This window comes from Peromyscus eremicus, chromosome 10 (assembly GCF_949786415.1).
Source record: "Peromyscus eremicus chromosome 10, PerEre_H2_v1, whole genome shotgun sequence".
Lineage (NCBI taxonomy): Eukaryota > Metazoa > Chordata > Mammalia > Rodentia > Cricetidae > Peromyscus > Peromyscus eremicus.
Genome location: NC_081426.1, coordinates 78,912,740 through 78,929,730, shown reverse-complemented (window position 1 = coordinate 78,929,730; position 16,991 = coordinate 78,912,740). Strand labels below are relative to the sequence as shown.

General features: G+C 34.4%; 1 protein-coding gene across 1 annotated transcript; it reads right to left on the bottom strand.

Annotated features, from left to right (window-relative positions):
- Window positions 1-320: 320 nt before the first annotated feature.
- LOC131920430 (alpha-S2-casein-like A) lies at window positions 321-16,730 on the bottom strand. Its single transcript, XM_059274762.1, has 8 exons — window positions 16,680-16,730; window positions 14,242-14,280; window positions 13,443-13,469; window positions 12,375-12,398; window positions 12,238-12,282; window positions 10,820-10,942; window positions 4,757-4,882; window positions 321-386 (listed from the first exon to the last, which is right to left on the bottom strand). The coding sequence occupies exons 1-8, from the start codon at window positions 16,728-16,730 to the stop codon at window positions 321-323; spliced, it is 501 nt and encodes a 166-aa protein (XP_059130745.1).
- Between the last annotated feature and the right edge of the window lie 261 nt (window positions 16,731-16,991).

The window sequence follows — 16,991 nt, the reverse complement described above, 5'->3', positions numbered from 1 at the left end:
ATTAAAGGCGTGTGTCTCCAATGCTGGCTGTATCCTTGACCACACAGAGATCTACCTAGCTCTGCCTACCAAGTTCTGGGATTAAAGGCATGCACCATGAACGCCCAGCTCTGCTATGGCTTACTATTAGCTCTGACCCCCAGGCAACTTTATTTATTAACATACAAATAAAATTACATTTCAGTACAAATAAAATATCACCATACCCTCACAGTAATTCACTGAACACAACTACAGTTTCCTCCATGGCATGCTTGCTAATGATAGTGATTGAATCAATGTGTGTTAACAACACTACACATAATAGTTGCATAGTAAGTTTAGGGATCATACTCTATTCCATTTACCATCATCTTTCCTGTTAAGAGGACTAGCTTTGGTGTAGCCTGAAAGGAGAGAAAGAGAATATGGATGCGATGTATCAGCCCATTGGGTGAGGGTTAATCTGTATGCTCAGCCTTTGCTATGGCGAAGTCAGACTGGGAGTCTGCTGTGATTTATGCTGGATAGTTTTGGTAGTCTTTCTGAAAGAGAAAAAGATTACCTTCTGAGACTGAGGCAATTAGAGCTTAATGAAATTGTGAGAAGGGCAAGGCTGTTAGCTGTTTTAGAAAAGAGTGAGATGGAAGTTAGTTTTAGCTCTAGTAAGGAAACATTTTCTAAACATTTTTGATTGCTCAGGAAAATTTCAGAAACACAAATGGGTAGAGCAGTGGTTGTATTGTTAGAAGACTTTTTTTTTTGCTTTTCAATTTAGAGCCTGGGTTAGACAGTGGTAGAAGTATGTTTTATGAATTTATGGGGCCAGGAATTTTTCAATTGAGTGGTAGAAAGGCAATGTACACTATTAAATAAGATGCAAAAATGATCTGTGATAAAGTCCAGATGAGGCAAAGGGAAACAGAAACAAGTGAATGTGATAGAGGAATCATTAAGTACTTGGACAATAGCCTCCTGCTTTCCACCTTTCCAAAACATATATTGTGTAACGACTTTCTTCTGCTAATGAGTCTTAATGATTTACCACCTCAAATCAACTGATTAATGCAAGGTTCAAGGCCATGATAACTTACACCTCTGCCTCACTGGTGCATTTTTATAAAGTACTTTCCATCCTCTGATGTTCTCACAATGTGCTCAGCATGTTTCATGTACTACATTCATGCACTTGTTGTAGGAATTTGCTTTTATCATTTCTTTTGTTAGAATCATTTTCTTCTAGATCCTTCAGACAATTGACACTTCACTGCTCAAAGTTCTTCCAGCTTCTATAAGTATTTTACTTGCCTACCCTTTCTAAAAGAGCCCCCCTCCTCATTGTTCTGTTTTAGTCTTCCTTGGTAAAGTCACCGCCATGTAACACATCACCTCCAGCTCTTTTTCCTCTTCGTTATTTTCTTTCAGTGGTAAAAATGTGAACATGATGAAATGGTGTCTTTGATTTTGCTGTAAAACATCTACTAAGTTGTTCAACACATCATAGACACTCAACTCTGCTAAGATTAGTCTAAAGTCTTGATAGAATTTCTTTAAATGTGTCAGTTCTTAGAGACTGACTTCCTTCTACAGGTTTATTATCCGCTCAAATCCTGAGTATGGCTTAGTGAGAACTCTGATAGAATTTTGGGGGTGAGGTGGTATGTATAGATAAAGAAGGAGGGAAAAATTTAACAATTGGTGCTTACTGGTAAAAACACGGAAATGTTAAAGCCAATAAATCTGTAAGCATTCCAAGGTATGAGAGAACTACTTGGAATTAATGGCCTCAAATTAAAACAATTTTTTCAGTACTTTCCATGATTGGTTAACTTTTATTTTTATAGATCTGGTTGTTCTAGTAAGAGTAGCTTGGTCTCCGGCCACACTAGTGGAAGCCCGTGAACTGTGGACTGGTGGCTGTGGAGCCCACATGGGACTGGACTAGGCCCTCTGGATATGGAAGATGGTTGTTTGGCTCGAACTGTTTGAGGGGCACCCGGGCAGAAGGATTGTGATATGTCCCTGGTCTGTGGGCAGGCTTCTGGGAATCCAGTGCCTGTGGTGTGGCACCTTGTACAGCCTTGGTGCAGTGGGAAGGGGCCTGGACCTGCTTAGGCTCAGTATGCTGGGCTCTGCTGACTCCCCATGGGAGACTTCGATTTGGGGGATGTGAGGATGTGGGGTGGCTTGGGAAAGAGGGCTGGGGGTAGGAGGATGGAGGAGGGGGGATCTGTGGATGGTATGTGGAGTGAGTAAAAAATTTCTTAATAAATAAAAATGGAAAAAAAGAGTAGCTTGGTCTTAATGTATGATGAATCTGAGTGAAAAGATCACACAGTAAAATGCATTTAAAATTTTAATGCTTTGATAAAAGAGAGTCTGGTTCTTATCTCAGAATTAGTACTGAAAAGACCTCAGTTAAGCAATACAGTTAATGTGGTTCCATAATCCAAAACTGGCACATCCAATACAATACACAAAGAAGGTCATAAACAACACAGAAAATATCCCATTCTCTCTTTCTTTGGCTCAATATTGTTGTCTTTTCAAGAAGCATCTTAGGGAATGTTGATAGTAGGAGATGATGTGATGGATGGGGAAACTAAGCAGAAATCAATTTTCTACTCAAACCTATGAACAAAGAGAAAATAATGGATTATCAAAAATATGTATTACCAAAATATATATAATATGCATAAATATATGATCTATACAAGCATTCAAACTTACAGAGTGGCCAGATATAATTCTTCATAATTAACACTAGTTGATGACATAGTAATGACATACTAATGTGGACATAGTAGCTATTGATAATTATTGTCTAAATAATACTTAGGAACTAAATTCTCCAATACATTTTATAAATGGTATTCTATGTAATTTTTCCAATAATTGAGAAATATTTATACACCTAGACCCACCACTAGGTGGCTTAAAATTTTAAAGAAAGAAAATACATAGAAATAAACCTTCATATCTACCCACCCATCCTTCTATATAAAAAGCTAGACAGATATATCTTCTGCAAGTAAGACATTTTGTGTGAAATGTAAAATAAAAATATCAAGTATGTACCAATATGGCCACTAATGCTTGTAGTGGATAGCTGTTTCAGCTTTGCCCTGGAAGTACCACCCCCATTGGGGCTTCCAGTAACTGTTACGCCTATGAGGCAGGGCCAAGAGAGGAGCCCTTAAGACCCCCAATGCAGATGCGCGGGCTCTCTTGGATCCTGGATGCTGGAGGTAGATCGAACAGAGTTCTCCAGAGAACACTGATGGACTGCGCTACACCTTTCCCGGACCCTGTAACCTATCCTTTACTTGTAAGTTACACCACAAAACAAACCTCCCTTTTAACTACTTCCACCAATAAATGATGCTTTTGACAATTTCTGCTCGATGTTATTTCTCCTGGTTGAATCAACTCTGTTCCACCAAGGAATTTTTGTATTATTTATTTTTGAGTACCCATAACTAGCATGGGTATAAAAAAATTTAATATGTACATCCAAGTTACACAGGCAACTGAGTGGCACATCAAGAATTTAGAGCAAAACTTAAAATATTTCAATGAAGTTTTGATAAAGAGTTGAAGTGTGAGTTTTTCTTCTACTGTTGCATGAAAAACTGCAAATGTTGCTAAAAGTGTTGCTCAATGTCTAGGCCAAGTGCATTACCTATGGCTAGGATGCAGCAGCTAATCATCTTAGCAGTGTCTCTGAAAGGAGAAGTCAGTACAACACATTTTAACTCCCTAAGGATGTCTGCATTTTACCTAAAGTATCTCGTATCGTCTCTAAGCATCTGACATTGAACCTAAAGTATGAGTTTTACTTCCATACTGAGCTTATCTAATGATTGCTTCATGCCCAGAAACATCATTCAAAAAAGCAAAAGTTGGAAGCATGCTGCAGATAAATGTCACATATGGGACTCATAGCTAAGGGTTTTAATGCCAAGTCACTAATATTTATACAAAATTTCGTTTCGTGCTCCACGATTTACTCTGCATGTTAGCGGAGGAAAACATCCCAATCCAAAGGCATTTATTACGGGGATGAAGGTAGAACCACTGTATACAGCTTCTCATCTACTCTGCTCCTTTAACCTTTCTATTCTTTTTTTTAAAATTAATAATACTCAATGTTTCTACCTCAATAAATATAATATAGTATATTTATTATACTATAGTAATATAATCAAGTAATCAAGAGGATATTAATTCTCAAAAGCTGGAACTTATGGAGATGGCTCAGCAATTAAGAGTTCATACTTTTCTTGCCAAGAACCCCAGGAGCCATGCTGGGAAGTTCATAACTGCCTATAGATCCAGTTCTAGGGAGATCCCGTAGCTCTACCCATTGTGGGTACTTGTGCTCACATGCACATGCCCACACAGGGACACAAGCACACATATAGTTAAAAATAATACAAATAAAATGGATGAATTTTGTCCGCTGCTTGATCTTTAATTTTCCTGGAATGTGCTCTATGTAGGAAATTAAATACAATATCAATGCAATTCTTTGTTATTGGTAATTGGCACAATCAACCATTACTATTCTTGATACAATTCCAAGTACTTCAATTAAATAATATGATTTTTAAATGTCCTTGACATCTTAAACTTCTATTTCTATGTAAAACATATTTTATTTCATCTTATTACATAACTTTTCTTACAAAGCCAACAATTATATTTTATATTATATTTGATTATATTATTGATATGCTAGTATTATATTTAATCATATTTCACAGGGCACACATACCACATACGGAGCATATGGGTTGGTGTAATACTTATTGGTGTTCCAGTAGGTTACAGGCACCTGCTGTTGATGAACAGCCTGGGGAAACTGGGGGATGTTGAACTGCTGAATTTGGTTGCTCTTAACCTAAAAGAAATAAAAATATCAAAAACTTAAGTTACTCTCCTCTAAGCTTCAAAACAGAGAGGAAGAGAAGCTAGTGAATTCTAACTTCAGCTACTTAGACACTTTCTAAATTATTTCAAAATTCCTCTAGACAAAAATTTTTCTAGTATCAAAATCAGCATAACCATTTTTTATGTTACAGAACGTACTATTGAATTGAAGCAATCTTGTTAATTCATACACAGACAGAAAGATTTATAAGATTAAAAGGGAAATTTGTGTGTCAGAAGGAAGTAAGAATATTTTGATAAGCCTGATAATTTTCTCCACATATAATTTATAAACATGTCTGACTATTACAGTCAGAGAGGCTCAGAATGATTTGTCATGACTTACTCTCTGGAATCTCTGTCTCTGATCTGGTTGCTTAATCTCTCTTAGCATCACTTCCATTGCAGAGTTACCTTATCAAATATCTACAGAGCTTCCAGACTAGCCTGTGCTGTATATTTTATGTATAGTTCCGCTCAAGATCTTTAAACCTTGCTGAGTTGACTTTACAAGGGGTAAGTCCAGAGGATAAATACAGCTTCCTGAATGGGAGTCCTAGTTCTTATGAATGGAAAGTTTTATTTTAATTCCAGTGAATGAGTGCATGGTGGGTTTATGGTTGTGATGTTACTGATAGAGTGGTAGAATATGAGGAAATAATTTCTGCTTCTCCAGCATTGTATCATACAGTGTACATGTATTACAAATATCTTAGCCGGGCGGTGGTGGCGCACGCCTTTAATCCCAGCACTTGGGAGGCAGAGCCAGGTGGATCGCTGTGAGTTCGAGGCCAGCCTGGGCTACCAAGTGAGTTCCAGGGAAGGCGCAAAGCTACACAGAGAAACCCTGTCTCGAAAAAAACAAAAACAAAAACAAAAAAAAATCTTTAGAGTTTTTAGTTTTTTCCTATGTTTGTTTTCAGTTAAAGATAAGGTAGGCAGTAGGAAAGAAGTAATGAAAAACAGTGTGTCATAAGAGTAGGGTAACAGGACTGGAGAGTCCCTCTCCTGAGTACAAAGCCTGTGTTAGTTCGCCATTGGCACACATGGCTTTAGACTAAGTAAACGGTTACATCATCTGCTGTGGTTTGACACTAATCACTGAGACACCTTAATTTGAGAAATTAGGTCCTGTCAACCTATTAGAGAGAAGCTGGGATGAAGTTTTACTCTGTGGGTACTTACTCTAAATCATTTAAAATAAAAAGATGTTCTATACTGAGATTTCCAGCTATTTTACAATCATTAGATAATTTCTCAAGTAATTGTTTTTAAAAAATAGACCCGTAATTATTTTCATACACATCCATATCAAAATGAAAATAAAAATTTAATTACTTATCTTTTTTTATACAAAATATTTTGTTTTTAAATGTTTTCCTGGGATTGAATGATGTAACAATTAGTATAACAGATGTATGCTTATATATGTTATATTATTTGAATTATAAACAGGAATTTTCATTATCAGTAATATTTATATAATTTGATGTAATTATTAAGGTGGGAAATTATTAATTTATTAGAAATTGTAACTGCAAAAAATGTGATCTTTTAAATCAATTAGTTATTTATTTGTTTTATGAGAGAATGTAATCTACTTCACAAGATGAATTGCTAGAAATATCCTTAAGAAATAAAAATGTATGTAAAAATCTGAAGGTAAGAAATAGTTAACTTTGTAATGACTCAAAATTATAAACTGTCACCTGACAAGAAAGTTCATATACCGACACAACCATTACTGTGACAGCAACAAAGAACTTAAAAAAATCAATGTAAAACATAGAAAATTCAAACGTATACAAGTACAAATAATTTAAAATTTTTAATTGTCAGAATTATAGACAATTAAGGGGAAGATTTTGAATAATAAGCCACTAAAAATTTACTTTCATGCACCTAAAATAATCTGTTTTATCAATAAATGACATCTCCAAGCATGCTAATTCTTCATATTATAAACATTTTAAGCCACATATGGCTGCACAAAACTAAAAAAGCTTACCATATCAATAATCTTCTTCAGGATTTCCTTAAAGAAAACAAACAAATATGTAACATACATGCTGAATTGAACACTCTTTTTCCTTTGCCAAATTTATTCTTAGATATAGCAGGACTAGTCCATATGCCATAATCACAAGCATGATGATTTTTCACTGTCTGAATGAATTATGTCTAAATTCCTCAAATAATAGGAACATACATTTACTGCTTTATTCAAGTATACACCATAAATTGAGTCTGTCCATTTTACTCACTTTCTTGTTTCTAATATCTAGAATCTTTTAGGTGAGGTAGTGATTTTTACTTATATGCTTTCTGAATAAATGGATAAATTCATGTGTTTAATTTTAGAAGCATAGCAAAACATTTTAAATAATACCCTGCTTGTTGCAATTATGCTAAATAAGTGTTTGCATATGAAATATCCATATCTGTGCCTTGGCTGATCTTGACATACGATTTGTATGAGAGACAATTTCAGAAAAGTTGGTAAATATTTTCTTAGTTAAGAAAATCTAATAACAATACATTTAGAACTGTTAGGGTTTTATAACTATTGAAACCAATAAATAATAAGATCTTCATTTCTTGTGGCAAATAATTTGGTTCATCAACTTAATCCTGCAGGCTTTTGTGCTAAGTCAATAACACTTGTCTAAATACTAACTATAAAATTAAAAGCAAAACTTTAGAAGTCTGTGTAATTTTGGTCGTTATGACTCACCTTCACAGAGATGCTGATGGATTCCTTAGAAAAAGAAATAAAAATAATACAGTAAATTATTTTTATAGTAAACTATTACTTGTGATAGTGCCCTCTCACTTGTCATAAGTAAGATACCAGGGAATAAAACTAGGTGAATTGTTAGATGCCTTTCCAGGTGCCTTTTGGCAGGTGGCGTATACATCAGTAGGTAGGTTTTGAAATTAGCACTGATATAAGAACTTGATCCACACTTGAGAAGCACAGCTTACAGCACTGTGGATGGATGCCACAACTCGGTTCAGTGACCGCCAACCAAAGAGATAGTATTGACTATTTTTGTTCTGATCCAATACTGTGTAAATATCTCTTTGCTAAATTTGAATGTTACTTTGCTAAATTTGAATGCTAAATTTGAATGCTTTCTTCTGATCCCATATAGATTTTTATAATTGTTACATAAAAATTTTATGCTTCTGCACATCTAACCTTATGCATAAAATAATAATTTTAATAAAGAATTCTAATGTGGTATTGAATTTTTTTCAATAAAATAAATAGCTTAAGAATTAAAACATGACAAAGTGGTGGTATATTTGTCACCTGCTTATAACTGATATTTACCCCAATCAAGCAAAATGGTTTTAAAAAGCCAAATACCAAACAAAAATATACATATGTATATATATATATATATATATATATATGCAACTTTAAAGAGAGGGTAATTTATGGTGTTTCATAGGTAGTGCATTGGTTTCTTATTTCTTGGGTCCCACTAGTCTTCTTATATAATAATAACTGTCTTCTTATTCTTAAGCTATTTATATCAATAAGAAGTATTGCTCATTTCTTCGAGACTTAGAATCTAGATGATGCCTGCTTCATATACATATAACATACACAATTCTCTACACCAAAACACCATGGTATATGCCAAAGGCACAGCCTTAAAGGAGGTAGCAAAGATGAAGTATCAGAGGTCAATGGTGATTTTCTAAGGAGATGTCAATTTGGGGTCAAGATTGGCATTGGTATAGGATTTATTACCCTTTATAAAATAAAATATTAAGTATAAACTATTTAGTAAATGGTAGTGAAATAGGATTGGTATATTATATGTGAATAACCATTTTTATTTACATCAAAACCACTCAGACATTTTATGTATGCAATTTAATAAGCCTTCATAATGTTGATATATAACTTTTATAGTGTTAAATCCTAATGATTTAAGGAAAATATATAGTTATTAGAGTCTCACATCATCCAAATAGCACTCACATATTGTAAGAGATTATTTGCAAGTAGTTGTCTACTTACCACTTGACTTAGACTTTTGCTTAGTATTTTCCACTTTTTTGGTCACCCTTTCTTCTTTCATGTTTAAACACTAGACATTTCCGACTATTGTTATCAAAATTCTATCCTGGTTTAAAAGTTGACCTTACAACTTAGGACTGGAGACACCAACCTTACTTATAAAATGCTGGGTTTGCCAGGCAGGGTCAAGAATCTCCAACAAAGTCAAAGCTATGTGGAGTAAAATGTGTGTTTTTGTGTTATATCTCTTTATAGCTCTAGGGAACATCATGAAGTAGGAAGCAGCACTTGATGACAGGCACATCCTGCTTGCTACAGAGTCTTCTTTATTTGATAATGTTATTAATTGGGCTGCTTGATTGTTGGCTAGAGGCTGAGACTGACCTACATAATTTCCAACTGCATTCTAAATACCTGTGCTTACACCCACAGGTGAGAGTCGCTTTCACCTCTCATCAAAATAACTTTTTTTTTTTTTTGCAGGGAATAGAGATCATTAGAGAAAGAATAACTGGTCAAAATATGGAGAACAACAGAGTGTGAGGTGCCTTCCCAACTGAAATAACAACATGACTCCTGACATGCAAGGCTCAGGGAACATGGTGGGAGAGGGGGCAAAAATACTCCCAGAGCCAGAGGAGCAGGCCATCTGCTGTGAGATAGTTCTCTAGATATGACAGAGAAGCCACACCTAGGAAATCTTAACAATAAGGCTGCCTAAAAACAAGACCTTAAAAATGGCAGCGTCAATTGCCATGCCTACATGGATTAGAGATTCTCATGGGGCTTTACCTCTAGATCTGAGAGACAGAGAAATAGTCTTCTCCAGGAAAAACCTCCTGATCGGGTTGCCAATTCCAGGAGATTACATATCTACATAAATATATGTCTATGCTTTTTATGGAACAATTAATTAAAGAATAAAAGGCCATTAATTTGAGGAGTGGGAGGAAGAAGGTAGAATGGAATGATACAAATTCATTACTCATATATGAAATGCTTAAAAACAAAATCATGAAATATTATTATTGTAAGAAGGACTCTAAAGAACTACTTGTTATTGTTCTGCTTTGGGATTGGAGATGTCTAGTTGACTGTTGGCTAACAGCTGTGAGCTACTAAGTAATCTACAATCTTTGCTTGCCAATGCTGCCCTCTCCTGGACATCATAAAATGTCAAAGCCTTTCTGTTTCAGCGGCACAGATTTTTAACATTTAAGATGTTTCATAATCTTCTAGGGTTCAAGACAATATACAGAAGCTTATTTAGTCTAATGATAGTGATGGCTTCTTAACTTGTGGAGACACTGAAGGAAAATAATTCACAAGAAACACAGAGAAGGACGATCATGTCCCCCAAGGTCATACACCACATGGCTTGCTTATGGCAGTTCGGCAGCTGGCTCCTGTACACCTGACTTCACACCTCAAGCTAAAGATAAGACCCTGACTCCTGCTCTGTTTCCTTCAAGACACTTGTTTCTCCTTTTTCAAAGGCAGAAACCCTTATTGAAATGGACCCAGCAAATAGAACTTTAACAATTGGATGAACTTCTTTAGAGTTCAGATTCTTCTGAAAATGAAGATAATATTTTCTGCTTCACAGACATGCTGTCATAATCACATCAAATCAGATGTAAATGCACATTTATTAGAGTTATATGTAATTTGCCTTTTCTTTGAGTTATTTGTAATGCTTTTTAAATAGTAATTTGTCTATATGATTTATTTCGATTTATGTTCCATAAAAATTATTAAAATGTTGTTTTTTTCTTTCTATATTCAAATTGATTGGAACATTTTCCTTTAGTTAATTATTTTTCAAATGAAGGTAACAGTCAAAACAACACAAGTCAAAAATGCAACACTCACCTGGTCGGGAATATTACGGATGGTCTGACCCTGGGCCCACTGGTTCATATCAGTCTGCTGTTGGGCAACAGGCAGGCAAAACTGGGGGCAGAAAAAGTCCTGGGAAAACTGCTTGATTTTTTTCTAGAAGGGAATAAATGTACCAGTATTTATGGAGTGACTGTTCTCTGTGGGTCAGAGTGCATCTTGATGAAATCAAATCTATATAAATATCAAAACTATAATTTTGTTTACTAAAGTAAAGTTTACTAAGCAGACAACATTTTATTATATAATACAATGTAAAAGTGAATTAAGTGAATTTTAGAATTGAAGGAATTATTAGGTTAGGATTCCAGACCTAAGTGTTTACTCTATGCGAAATATTATGTAAATGTAGAAGTTGAGAGTTGTCCGGGGAATATCTGACATTGCTGTTTCTTTTATTCACATTTCTCTCAAGAAGCTTGATGCCTGCACTCTTTAAATAGTGATATTTATATTTACTTTGTTGTAGGATAACTTCTCAATGGCTTACAGTGTCACTGTTTGAGAAATCATGTGAGCTGATGGATGTACTCGTTTGTATAGTACCTATCTTCTATACCTATCCTGGAATGATCCAACTTTGATTTGGCTGTAGCTAGCTGCCTAAAATAACTGTGTTAGCTGAAGTTGAAACCATATTTTTTAAAAAAGCACATTTATTTGCAGAGAATTTCCAGTCCACACAGATAATAATAGAGTAGATGTGTAGAAGAACATTAATGTATATGTTTGGGTGTCAGGTTAGATGGGCACATACATGAGAATGGTATAATGGTGTGAAAAAGAGTATTGTATAACTATTTCTTTAAAGTAGATTATTTTACCTTGTTTTTAATAGTACAACGTACTATTTTGTTATGATAGTCTTAGAATGGATTTTTCGACATGTATACAATCAGTGATTACTATCCTTTTGTTTATTTTCTCAAACTGCTACTATGTAGCTTCCAATTATCCTCTAACATCCTTTTCAAACCTACTGTGGTATCAGTGGTTTGTTTTTGGGTTAAAGAAGATGTAGCATGGAGGAGTTAAGTAATTGCTCAAGGAGTTAAAGTTGGAAAGGAATTTGCCTGGTTTTGATACTTTCTTGCGCTGTACATCAGATTGAGAACATTTAGTAGCACTTGCTGTTAAATTATCTATCTTTTCTTGTTGACTTAAAGAGAAGCATTTTGACTAATTACATGACTAAGAAAATACACAGATATATCAAGGAAATCAGTTAAAATATTTTTCTGAGTTTTTAAATCCTTTTGAATTTAGTTATGTTGCCTGGGTTTTGTTAAAATTCTGCAATTTTAAGATATTATTCACATATATGGTACCAGTTTTTGTCAGAATTTGATATTAAATATTTTCTCGGAAAGAAATGATCTCGACAAACTTACCTGCTCATTTAGGTTGACCTTTTCTTCTTCAGTCTGTACAATTTTCTGTTAAAAATATTATACATATCAGAGAGATACAGATAGAAATGATGCTAATCAAAGTAACTTATTAACTTAGTTGAATTATAATTACTTACATCATTGATTTTCTCCTCAGATTCCTAAAGCAAAACATGAAAAGTAGCTTTACTTGAATGATATACCAATAGTTAAATATACATGATTTTAGTGGAAAGTCAGGGGCAATTATCCAACTACCCAGGACTAAGATATTAAGCCTTTTAAGAACTCAATAGGCTAAATAATCATCAGAACTCCCTTAAGTTTCCTTTTTCCTTTACAAAAGTAATAACATAATTAGAATATACTTTAATTCAGGACTTTATTAATACTATTTTATTCAGATTTTTTGAATTTCTAGACATGGAATACAGACAAGAGATCAAAATAAACAAATAAGACTAATCATGATGTTAACTCATACTTGTAATCCCAGCGTACTCTGTAAACTGAGGCAGTAGGACTATTCTAGCTTCAAGGCCAATCTTGGTTACATAGTTATAGAGTTATACAGTTAGACCCTGAGTCCCTTCCTGGAAAATGTAGGAGAGAAGAGTAGGGGAGGGAGCGTGTTTTTTGGGAAGTAAGGTGAACTCCGCCTCATGGGTCTTCACACAATGACAGATATGATAGGAAGCTCCCAGTCTGTGACTGAGACATTATTTAGAGAAATGCTGAGACATGTTTTCTGAGACATTGGCTGTAAAGAGCTTAGGCATCATCCAAGGTCACAAGGCTCCAGATTATAACCAAATACAATACTGCGAGCTCTTCTAATACATACTTCAATCTGTCTCCATTGTTGTCAACCAAAGGTATAGAAGGTATTGGCAACATACATAATATCTCACCCAAACCTTCTTCTAACTCTGTTGAAATGGTTCTCAATATTTAATATGATAGTGTCGTATTAAAGATTTAGTTCCTGATTCAACTTCTCATGGAGTCACATGTACAGCAAAGAACAGGGTGTAATAAATAATGATTTTATGAATTTAGTCAATTTAAGCTATGATGGGATATTTTTGAGAGCCTTTCCTTCCATTGAATATTTATATGTTTATCTCCTAGGAAATATCGTTAGTAAAGAACACTATGGCTAAGTCACTATTTCTCAAAATAACACAGAATAAATAATAACTTACCTCACTGGATGAACTGCTAGCAGAGTCCTTGATAAATGAAGTAAAAGTGAAACAAAAGAATTGGTAACATGAAGACAGATTTCTCAACAATATTCCTCAAGAAGCAGCAATTACCTTAACTTCATGCCGTATTGATTTCCTACTGTATTACTAATATGCAAAATGAGAAAAGGATAGAGACAGAGCATTAAATCGTGATTCCTAGGCACTGACTATTAACCACATTCAGGAAAATAAATGGGAAAGATCCAGTTTAACAGGTATGGAAATGGGGTTTGGTGAACATAGAGGAATATGAAGGGATAAAATTAATGCAGCTAGAGTCAAATTATAGTCCAAATGACTATAGATGCCACCTTCTGGCTTATTTAAGGAGGGATATCATGAAAGGTCTGTGGGATAGTAGCAATATTTCATATCAAGTATAAGTATTGTTAATCAAATATAGTTAAGATGAACAAAAATCTTTCAGTACCTCATGTATTTTTATTTGTGGTTTTCTCATTGACAAAGAGAATTACTCACATTACTCCTACAATATTATTTATGAAATAAGAGAAAACACATTTTCCTTAGAAAGAAGTATACTAATAGTTTATCTCCACCTTATGAGTTTATATCAAAATAGTCCACTGAAAATGTGGCTTCGAAAAGAGATGCAGATATCCTTGTGGAATCTTCTCACATTATTGCATCATGGCTAAGATTATGAAAACATTGATCATCTGAAGTTCAAAGTTGAATAAATAACAGTCATTTGGCCAAGTGTGCAGCACAGGCGTTAATAAACGAATTTTACCTGAGTTGTTTGGAACACATCATTGTCCTGCTTATAGTTCTGGAAAGAAAGAAATGACATGAATTTTAGAGCCATATGAGTTGAAAAATATTTGAAAATGTATTTAATTTAAGAAACTATGACTTACTCTGTGGACGATTCTTGCAGATTCCTTAGGAAAAAAAGATAATGCATTTTGATTACTTAATGAATTCTTTAACTCGTACTACCCAAAGAAGTATTGATGAACACTGACTATCGAATACAAGAGTTTCATTGTAATGAGTTTTGAGATGACAGCAGCAAAGAGGGAAAGAAAAATTTTTCTCAAAATATTCTTTTGATTTTTAAGTAGAATCATGGCAGGAGAGCAGAGCGATTTGTTGGGTGCCATTGAAGTGGAATCTGTTAGTGAAGCACGGGAAGAAGACAGTCATCAAGTGGAGCCCTACGTAGTTGTAAATGTGCCTGCATTTGGTACTCTAAAAGTAGATATAACCAATTACTGTCATCAGTCACAGGACAATGGGATTCCTATTGTGTGACATCAGGATTACTGAACGATGAGACAATCAGCATGAGGAAAGTATATTTGATGCTGTTGTATATTTTGGTTTATTTTCCCCATAATTTTTTTATTTCAATGGATAATTAATTTAGTTTTCCTCTGGCTTTATAGGGCATTCTTGCTGCCCATAAAAATCTCAATGAACAAAGACATATAATTTACAATTAGGTGCCAGAATTAGTAATCCATAACAAAATACCTTACCTCAATGGATTGATCCTTTACCACCTATATAAATAAAAATAAACATAAATTTAATTTCTATGGCTTATTGAAAATGGCAAAATGTATCTCTTTTTTACTGCTTATAATGGCAGTGAAATTTAAAGCAAAAGCTGAGGCAAGTGAAGTGACTCAGCTGGCATAGGTACTTGCCACCAAGCATGAGGACCTGAGTACATCTCCAAGAGCACATGGAAGGCAAGAACGGCTTTCTAGTTCCTATAAGCTGTCCTCTGTCTTCCTCATGGGTATTGTGACATGTACACACAAACACACACACACACACACACACACACACACACACACACAAACGAATTAATAAAAATGACTTAGATAAAAGAAAAACAGTTTCTAAGACACATTTAGTGTGAAAGGGCTCTCTCTGAAAAGTTATCTGAGTCTGAAATATCAGTGCAAAGCAACTTCTAACATAAGCACTTTTGAAGATCTTGAGCTATCATTTGCTGATTACACTGATGCACTTTTAGCTGGATGAGTTTTTTTTATTTAAAAAAACTTTTTAGACTAATAATAAAAAGTAAGAAATCCTGTATAATATCCTGTATGATACTTCCAAAGCATCTTATTATTTTTCTGTATACATTAACTTTATTCTAAAGAGTCGAGTTTAGGTTCAGAATGAGGGTAGAGACAATGTTGAAAAACTAAAATTATTGGTACTATTATATATGTAGACTGATCTACAAACTGTGATAAGAAAGTATTTTAAATATATTATCTATTATGTGCTCTGCATTTTGTAATATTATTATAATTATCATCATTGCCATTATCTTTTTACTTTTTTTGGCAAATAAGTTACATTCAAATACAAGCTTACTAATATTTATTTTCATTAAAGTCCTTTTCTGTTATGTTTATGGTGTGTGTGTGTGTGTGTGTGTGTGTGTGTGTGTGTGTGTGTGTTCATATTCTCATGTGCAGGCAGTAGCATGCATTCATATGTGAACTGAGTGCCTGTAGTTTACATTAGGCATCTTACCTGATATCAGCTTCCCTTATTCACTGAGACAAGATCTCTCTGCTGAATTCAGAGTTCCCTGATGTTGACTGATCTAGTAAGCCTGCTTGTTCTTTGCTTTCCCAATGCTTGAATTCCAGATTGGCAGCCCACTGGAGGTTTTATATGGGTCCAGAAAATCCAAAGTCCGTTTTTGTGCTTGTGTGCCAAGTGCTTTATCTACTAAGCCATTTGCCAGTTCTACATGTCCCCATGTGTATTTTGTCATTATGATTTCTAAACTATTTTTCAATCAAGAGTGACAAAATTCTGTCAGTTCATTGACAACTGGTTCTGGAAATAACGAGTCATGTTGGTGGAGTTTCTTTATACTTCGAGAACACACTGCACGTAGAAGTGGCTCCTCCAGATAGCTCTAACTAAAATTACAACATGCTCTGGAACGGAAGCAGCTCTTCTCCTATTGTCTACACATCTGCATCTTCTCATTGCTGACACTTTGTAGCACCACTGTCCCACCCTTGTACATCATATGAGGTCAGATCAATGCTATCACTGATATAGATTCCAAGGTAACAAGATGAGTCTCTGTTCATTGTTGACATTGCCTGCATCTTTTGCATATAGCAAAAGATTCACTCTTTTCATAATTCAAAAATGAAGCATCATGTATCCCTGTTCACTTACATGTTTTGCCAGAGCAACAGCCACCAGGCAGGTAAAGATGAAGTACTTCATGGTTACTTGGTCCTATAGAAACATGTATAGAAAATGAATAATTAATTTTATCATCAAAATAATGAAATAATCATTTATCTATTATTATACATGTAATGGATAAAAGGAATGAAGATGAATAAAATAGGATATGTTGGAGAATTTTATGAATACAAGTAGAAATATCACAATTAATTTTGAAACGTTTTTTTCTCTTAAAAAAAAGGAGATACTTAAAGCCACGTTTGCTAAAAGGTGCATGGTTCATTCAGAGACATCATA

What these genes read in the sequence shown, in the direction of transcription:
- LOC131920430 (XM_059274762.1), bottom strand. Translation starts at nt 16,730, where the DNA reads ATGAAGTACTTCATCTTTACCTGCCTGGTGGCTGTTGCTCTGGCAAAA. An exon ending in ATGTGTTCCAAACAACTCAG is followed by an intron (nt 13,470 to 14,241) that starts GTAAAATTCGTT and finishes TCATTTATCAAG; the next exon opens with GACTCTGCTAGCAGTTCATC. An exon ending in TCCGTAATATTCCCGACCAG is followed by an intron (nt 4,883 to 10,819) that starts GTGAGTGTTGCA and finishes TATTTCTTTTAG; the next exon opens with GTTAAGAGCAACCAAATTCA.